This window comes from Peromyscus leucopus, chromosome 18 (assembly GCF_004664715.2).
Source record: "Peromyscus leucopus breed LL Stock chromosome 18, UCI_PerLeu_2.1, whole genome shotgun sequence".
Lineage (NCBI taxonomy): Eukaryota > Metazoa > Chordata > Mammalia > Rodentia > Cricetidae > Peromyscus > Peromyscus leucopus.
In genome coordinates this window covers 19,451,704-19,460,381 of record NC_051078.1, presented here as the reverse complement: position 1 = coordinate 19,460,381, position 8,678 = coordinate 19,451,704, and the positions used below count along the sequence as shown (strand labels likewise).

Below are 8,678 nucleotides of genomic sequence, written 5' to 3'. Positions count from 1 at the left end.
CTGGATTTTGATCCAGGTCCTCCCGAAGCTGTCCCATGTTTCTGTCTGTCTCCTCTCCACTATCTTTCTATCTACAAATTCCTACACCTCTCTCCTCATAGGAACCCTGTTAAAGGTGGGAGCTGGCCTCCCAGAGACAGTTCCCCAAGTATAGGTGGAAATCGTCTTCATTAGGATCATTGGGGTACTCGGCGAGGACTAGCAAGATGGCTCGGTGAATGTGCAAGCATAAGTATGGCTGGGTCCACAGACAGAAGCTGCTGCAGTGGTACACATCTGTGACCCCAGGGTTCAGGGGAGGGGTCCCTGGAGCTCACTGACCAGCTAGACCGGCCGAACTGATGAGCTTCAGGTTCAGAGACCCTGTCTTGAAAATAAAGTGGTCAAGCCAGATACTTGACATCCACTTCTGGCCTCCACACAGTGGGGGAGAAAAAAAACTTCCACTGTCCTTAGGACAACAATGTCTGCTGCTCCCATGGCACAGCAAGGTCTCCATTCCCCCAGACTGGACTGTAAGTAAAGCATTGCTGAGGCGCTGGCTAGTGTACTGCACACAGAAGGAAGGCTACCACTAAACTGAGCGAAGACCAAAAAAGACACTTTCCAAGAACTTATCTGAATTCCAAAACAAAGCTCAAAATGTTTATAATATAAAAATCTGGCCGGGCGTTGGTGGCGCACGCCTTTAATCCCAGCACTCGGGAGGCAGAGCCAGGTGGATCTCTGTGAGTTCGAGGCCAGGCTGGGCTACCAAGTGAGTCCCAGGAAAGGCGCAAAGCTACACAGAGAAACTCTGTCTCGAAAAACAAAAACAAAAACAAACAAACAAAAAATCTGGCAGTAATAAACTCACTAGGCATGAGAAGGGGGAACCCACTAAAAACACATCGTCAATAACAAGGAAGGAAACTACCAAGTCACCAAAACAAGTAGAGATGTAAGGAAAAAAAAGAAACAGGTGAGGAGGTTATGGAAACACCTATATATTCTCAAAGAATAGAGAAAAGAACCAATAAACTTCCAAATCAGATACCACAGCTAAAAAACTACAAAGTACAAGGTGAAAATACTGATTAATAGTAATGGGAGATAGACTCTGCGGGGGGAAAAATCCCCGGACAGTAACAGAAACCATCCAAACAAGCACTAAAGCAGCCGTTAAAATCGGTGACCTCTAACAGGACCTGCGACCTTGCTACCCAAGTGAGTTGCAGGCCTAACTGAAAATTTTAAATTCGGTGAAACTGTAAATCAATAGAGCCATGCAGCTGTGTATTTGGTAAAACTAAATTTATATAGCCAAGCCACAATGAACCTCTCTGATGACATAAATGCAAATAACTAGGAATTAAAATGTCACCTATTAGAACTTCATCAGGCAAGGTGTGGTGATGCACGTTTAAAAGCCCTGCTACCTGGGAAGCAGAGGCAGGTAGATTCCAAGTTCATGGCCAGCCTGGGCAACAAAGCAAAAGCTCTTCAATTCTAGTATGTGCGATGACAAATAGAGACTAATCTGAATAGAGTCATTTAGCAGAACACACATCCAGTGCAGAGGTGAGGGCTTTCTAAGAGCCAGATCTGGCTTCCTTGGGTTTGTGACTTAGACCAGCACTGGGTATTTTACTTGCAACTACAGACTTTCTACTTTAAAAAAGTCACAAATATATTTAACCAACATGTGAGCACTTAGTGAAGCTAAGGAACTCTATAAACTAGACCAGGTACCCAGCCACATCACAGACAAGGCCTACCAGTATGCGGGGGCTGGTCAGGCCGTCAAAGCGAGGGGCAAAGCATTGGGGCGGCACCTCTGTTCCATATCAGAGGGGTCACGAGCCGAGTATTAGTCCAGCCTGCAACTACTGATTTACAACCAGTCTCAGACCACAGGGGACACGTGAATGAGGGCAGGGGTCTCACCATCATTTTACCTTTTAAATTTACAAAGATGCCTTCTTTGCCATGCCTAGCATCTGAAGTGACCGGGATCAAAATTCATCGCTATCATTTTGCATTGCTTTATTATAAGGCTTTAGACATACATTCAAAATCTATATTCATATACTTCCTGAGATCCTCATTAACTCCACGGGATCCAAAAATATACTACGAAAAAAATGGATCTTTTTATTGAAAAAGAATCATACACACACACACACACACACACAAATTTTAGAATACCACCAGTTTTACTCACGCAAATTCCTATAAAACCCATAGCACGTGACTTCAATCTGATCAAGACAGAAATACAGAATCTTTACAGATCACAGTTTCATCAATTTCTTCTAAGTGAATTAACTGAGCAACCACCACATGTAAGAGTCAATATTTATTTTGATTAATATTTTACAAAATTTTGACAGGTTTAATTTATGTAAGGAGAGCTAATTTATTAAACACTTTACAAGTTTTTCTTTCCACAGAAACACAATAAGTAGCAAAATAATACTTGGCACAGTTATAAATAAAGGAAATATAAAATAAAAATATTCATAGCTTAAGTAGGATGCGTTTTTATGCCTAGTATTTAAAATAAACTCCTACAAACAACAAAAATATGGATGAAAAAACTCCAAAGAATTCACGTTCAGAGCTGAGAATCCGGCTGAGCAGCAAGAACTGCCCTGGGGGGGGGGCTGCCCCCCTCCCACCCCCAGAGCCTGAGAGCTGGGTTAAGCTGCCCCTCACAAGACCTAAAGGTAACAAAAGATGCTGCGCAGCCGCTGCCTCCAGCCCATCTGCCAACTCTGCTACAGCCTCGTGGAGACTCGGAAATGTTAGTACTAAAAGCATCTCCTTGCAAACATTCCATGTCCTTACACATCTACAGGTTTGTCTGCTTGACTGAGAAGCGCCTCTTCCTACACTGAAGAACATTGTACCACAAAGAGAGAACATGGTAACAACACTCTTGTTCAAACAGAGGACCACCGTAATCTTTAACTGTTGGTAAAAATGTATCTGATAAAAATTGCAACTGAGTCTTCGTGTGAAATGACTCGAAATACAAAATTAAAACAAATCCTAGCATTTTATAAATAACATCTGAATTTAAAAATTACCTAAAATTTCCCCCCATTATTAGCCAAAACTAGCAAGGACATTTGTACAGTTGACCAATTTTTTTACATTCTATGACAAAATGGTACAATGCTATTACCACCCCACACCCATCTCTTCCCTTTTCAAAAATAAAGTACATATGCCAATTCTAATATTAAAACCCTCAAATACAATAAGGGTCATTTTTTTGGGGGGGGGGTGACTTATGGTCAAAAAAATTACTATAAAAATGGTAGTACTTGGAAATACTGAACATCAACTATACACATCTCCACTGCTCCTCTTACTAAGGCAAGGGGCGGGTATACCACTGGATTGCTTGAGTACCTGTGACCAGCATTGTACAGGGAATACTAAGTGTACCTAGCACTGGACATGCAGTGAGCTTGCGGGGTGTAGTGCCTATTAACAGCAATATTGAACATCACTAGAAGCTCGTTAATCTCTCCCTTTTCTTTTTGGTTGGACAAAATGAAATGAGCAGCTTTAAAAACACTAATACATATAGACACAAAGAGAAAACTATTTGATAAATTATTTATATACACATACACATTCTTTACACTGGTCTAGGATCTGTCTCAGTCTGCCCCCTCCTCCATCCCCTCCCACAGGTTGCTCGAACCACAGTTTGCTACAGCATTTAAGAGGACTCAACCAAGTCTCACTGTAAACAGTATTCATGAGGGTGTGGAAATGCTGCAACAGAACTTGATCAGTGCGTCACATTGAACAATAAAATCTGAGACTGTCAGAAAGTGTTACAAACTTCAAAACATACTCAAGATTGGAAAAATTAAAACAACCCTGGGGTTTAAATTCTACTTTCTGATAGGTCATTAAAAAAAAAAAAGAATACTCCATTAGCTTTTCATTTATTCACATGTGCTATGTACAGAGATCATGCTCCATCTTTAGCTTAAACTCCATTATTTTGTCTACAATTTATTTTTCAGCTCAGAATTTAAAAAGAAGCATATCCACTTATCTCTATTAATAAGAATTTTGCATTAGCTTATTTGTTTTGCCTCTTGTTGAAAATCCACCTCAACTCTTAAAAATTTGGGCTGTTTTGCACATGAAAAGAAATCCTAATTTATGCTTCACTGGACAGTATCTGCTAGTATACATTCTATGCAGTGTAACATGCACTTAGTAGGGCTTTAAATTTCAACAAAATAGTATGACTTAGTATACTCATGCAAGTGCTTTATTACCAGACTGTGAGACCTCAGAGCAAGGTTACTAGAAAGCCTTTCACCGAGCTAGAAATCAGCCGGCACTGCACCAGCTGGTGGCAACAGAAAAGCACGCACATTTCCGTGACATTATTTCCCTGTGCCTTGGAGGACACAGTACAGTAGATCTCTAATAAACCACATGATTTCATCACAGCATTTACGTGTACATCTAAAATGTACATAATACGTAAGTCAGCAACTTAAGACAATTCTCCTGGAATTAGATACAATACTCTTAAGTACTGCATAAGACAATTTAGCTGTAACATAAATTTAGTTTTAGTTGTAACAACAATTTGTCCTTGGTATGCCATCTCTAGTAACAGAAGAAGTTCACTTTTTCATGACAAATGTTATGAGAACAAAACCAAAATGTTGAGTATGTGATGAATTCCTAAATTAAGAACCATGACAATTCTTTTTTATGATCTTTATTCTTCCTAGAAGTGGCAGTGTGTTCTGTCCATGTTTGCTTTTGTTAATAAAAGTATTGAAAAAAAGACTGTCAAAGTCACTGTTAGCCCTACATACAGCATGCTATTTGTTCCAAGGATGTGGATTCGAGTGAGAGAGACGCGGACAGACAATCTTCAGGCACCACGCAGCAGTACTGTTTCACAGGATGAAGACGCTGCTACACGAGCTGGTACCCAGATCCTGATATTTGGTCATATTCTATGGTATACTGCCTGGTCCAGTCCACGATAACAGGACGAAAGAGGCCACAGCAGCGAAATTCAAAGAAGTCTATAATATTCCTTACGCATCCATGGCTAAAATCAGACCCCAAAAGAAAGGAGACTTCAGTTAGTATGAATGACTTAATTTAACTTTTCATGTTAACATTTTTTTCTAATCTTAAAACTTCAGGCTGCTCCCAAGAAAGGAGTGTACCACTGCAAACAGATAGGCTGTCCGTTTCTCCACAGCTCTACCAGCATTGTCTTTTCTTCTGCTACTTTAAAACACTACACAACTATACTTGAAAGTGACCCAACCACTTCACTCCAATGCCATACTCACTGTTTGCTTCTAAACACACACAAACACACACACAACAGCAAAAACATCAACAAAAAGCACCCGCCCTTGGTTACTGGCTCTCTGCCAATAAACCAAACTATGTCCCAAACTGAGAAAAGAAGTCAAAGTGAAGATGACTATATGCAGTATGAACCTGACAATGGGCTTTAATAACAGTAACCATGGATGAAGAATGTCAGGGGAGCTCAGGGGCTTTACGTCTTCAGTAACACTTGGAAAGGTGGTCCATTTCCACCTTATATGTAATAACTGTACCTCTATAAAAGTTTTCTTTTTTATGTAAAAGTTGTTTCCCTTCCGGAAGCATGCAATAACTAATCATCCTGGAGAAGCTTTGAAGGCTGGTGAGAGCTTACAAAAAATTCAGTTTGAAATATTGCACAAAATTAAGGCACCAATACTTCTAAGCACCAGGCTGGAGGTTAAACTTTTACGGCGTATATATATTAAGAGCATAAATGTATACGCAGTTAGTGTGCCAGATTCTACATCGTGGTGTTCAGTAAGAACTAAACCTTTCTCCTAAGCACAGCTAAAAGAAACACCCTTCCTTCAGACGCTGTTCTTCAGAAAACACTCTCCTCTGATGGAGTTTGTTTCTAATGAAGCATCAGCACAGGGAACACTGCGTTTGGGAATGTGTACCTACTTGAATGGGCTCTCAATCGATGTCGTCGTGACTTTGAAGTGCTTGTACCTCCTGGCGTTCATTCTCTCATTTGTAGTAATGCCTAAACATGTTATCTAAGAAGAAAGAAAGAGCAGCCCGTCAGCCCTTCTGAATATTGAATGTAAGCACAGAATAAAAAAATTAGAATCTGGTAGACGGGCCTGGCGGTGGAGACAAGCAGAGGTAGGTAGGCCCGCGGCGGCAGCCAGCAGAAACATAGAGGCCCGGTGGCAGCTGGCAGAGACATACAGGCCTGGCGGCGGCCCACATAAGTAGACAGGCCTGGCGACGGAGACAAGCAGACGCAGCTTGGAACAGGGACGCCTCTAACCCCAACACCAGGGGAAGAAGCTATCTCCTTGGGACGGAACCAGAACGAATCTGAACACTCCCTCTGAGGACAACCCAGGGCCCAGCTGCTGATCCTGTGAAACCCAACAACTTGGAGGTGTTGGTGAGACTACCCCGCTCAGCTGAAACCCATCTGGGAGAGGATTCAGATGCCTACAGTTGGAAGTCTGAAGAAACAAGATCAGCTGAGGAGTTGACGAATGAACAAACCGTGACCTGGGAACACAGAAGAAGGCGCTACCCAGACACCAAACCAGATCACCAGAATCATAAGTATATACTTCACTGACTGAGATCAGTTGCCCCTGAAGAAATAGCCCAATAGCACCAATTTAACCAAGAACTCCTACTAAACCAAGACTAAAATTTAGAACAAGAGAGGCACTCTCAGACACAGACACCACCTGCACCGCACAGAGGAAGAGATGAGTAGATGCCAGGGCAAAAATACAGGCAACAACATCAAGACCTATATAGCAACATCAGAACTTAGTGATTCTACACCTGCAAGACCTGAACATACCAAGACAGAACAAGCAGAAGACATCAACCCTAAAAATGACTTTAAGAAGATGATAGAGGCCCTTAAAGAAGAAATAAAACATTCCCTCAAAGAGGAAATAAAAACTTTCCTTAAAGAGGAAATGAAAAACTCCCTTAAAGAGGAAACAAAAACTTCCCTTAGAGAGGAAATGAAAAACTTCATTAAAGAGGAAATAAAACTCCCTTAAAGAAATGGAAGAAAAAACAAAAAATGGGAAGAAATCAAAGAAAGCCAAGAAAAAGCAATTAAACAGATGAAAGAAACATTCCAAGATATGAAAAATGAATTTGAGACAATAAAGAAAACACATGCTGAGGGAATGCTGGAAATAGAAATCCTGACTAAACGAACAGGAACTACAGAAACAAGCATAACCAACCGATTGCAAGAGATGGAACAGAGAATCTCTGACACTGAAGACACAATAGAGAAAATAGATTCGCCAGTCAAAGAAAACACTAAAGACAAAAAAGTCGTAACACAAAACGTCCAGGAACTTTGGGACACCATGAAAAGACCAAACCTAAGAATAATAGGGATAGAAGAAGGAGAAGAATACCAACTCAAAGGCACAGAAAATATATTCAACAAAATCATAGAAGAAAACTTTCCTAACCTAAAGAAAGAAATACCTATGAAGATACAAGAAGCTTACAGAACACCGAATAGGCTGGATCCCAAAAAAAAGTCCCCTCGCCACATAATAATCAAAACACTAAACACAAAGAACAAAGAAAAAATATTAAGAGCCGCAAAGGAAAAAGACCAAGTAACATATAAAGGCAAACCCATCAGAATAACACCAGACTACTCAATAGAGACTATGAAAGCTAGAAGATCATGGACAAATCTCATGGAGACACTAAGAGACCACGGATGCCAACCCAGACAATTATACCCAGCAAAACTCTCAATCACCATAGGCGGAGTAAACAAAATATTCCAGGATAAAACCAGATTTAATCAATACCTGTCCACAAACCCAGCCCTACATAAAGTACTAGAAGGGAAAATCCAACCCAAAGAAGCTAAACACATCCATGAAAAATCAAGCAATAGATAATCCCACACCAACATACACCACAGAAGGACAACACAACACAACCACAAAAAATAACAGGAAGTAACAATCACCGGTCATTAATATCCATCAATATCAATGGTCTCAACTCACCTATAAAAAGACACAAGCTAGCCGGGCGGTGGTGGCGCACGCCTTTAATCCCAGCACTTGGGAGGCAGAGCCAGGTGGATCTCTGTGAGTTCAAGGCCAGCCTGGGCTACCAAGTGAGTCCCAGGAATGGCGCAAAGCTACACAGAGAAACCCTGTCTCAAAAAAACAAACAAAAAAAAAAACCAAAAAAAAAAAAAAAAAAAAAAAAAGACACAAGCTAACAGAATGGATAAGAAAACAGGACCCATCCATCTGCTGCATACAAGAAACACACCTTAACTTCAAAGACAGACACTACCTCCGAGTAAAGGGCTGGGAAAAGGCTTTCCAAGCAAATGGACCTAAGAAACAAGCTGGTGTAGCTATCTTAATAATTAATAAAATAGACTTCAAACTAAAATCAATCAAAAGAGATCAGGATGGACATTACATATTTATCACGGGAAAAATCCACCAAGATGAAGTCTCAATTCTAAACATTTATGCTCCAAATACAAAAGCACCCACATTCATAAAAGAAACACTACTAAAGTTTAAAACACACATCAAACCCCACACATTAGTAGTGGGAGATTTTAACAC

General features: G+C 40.6%; 1 protein-coding gene across 3 annotated transcripts in view; it reads right to left on the bottom strand.

Moving 5' to 3' along the window:
• Nucleotides 1-2,325: 2,325 nt before the first annotated feature.
• Zdhhc17 (zinc finger DHHC-type palmitoyltransferase 17) overlaps nucleotides 2,326-8,678 on the bottom strand; it is a 79,583-nt gene continuing 73,230 nt past the window's right edge. For all 3 annotated transcript variants that reach the window (XM_028873043.2, XM_028873045.1, XM_028873044.1), the window contains exons 16-17: nucleotides 6,007-6,101; nucleotides 2,326-5,086 (exon numbers count right to left, since the gene is read on the bottom strand). In XM_028873043.2, the coding sequence (XP_028728876.1) occupies nucleotides 4,948-5,086; nucleotides 6,007-6,101 (234 nt within the window). In that variant the 3' untranslated portion in view covers nucleotides 2,326-4,947. The remainder of the gene's footprint in view (nucleotides 5,087-6,006; nucleotides 6,102-8,678) is intronic.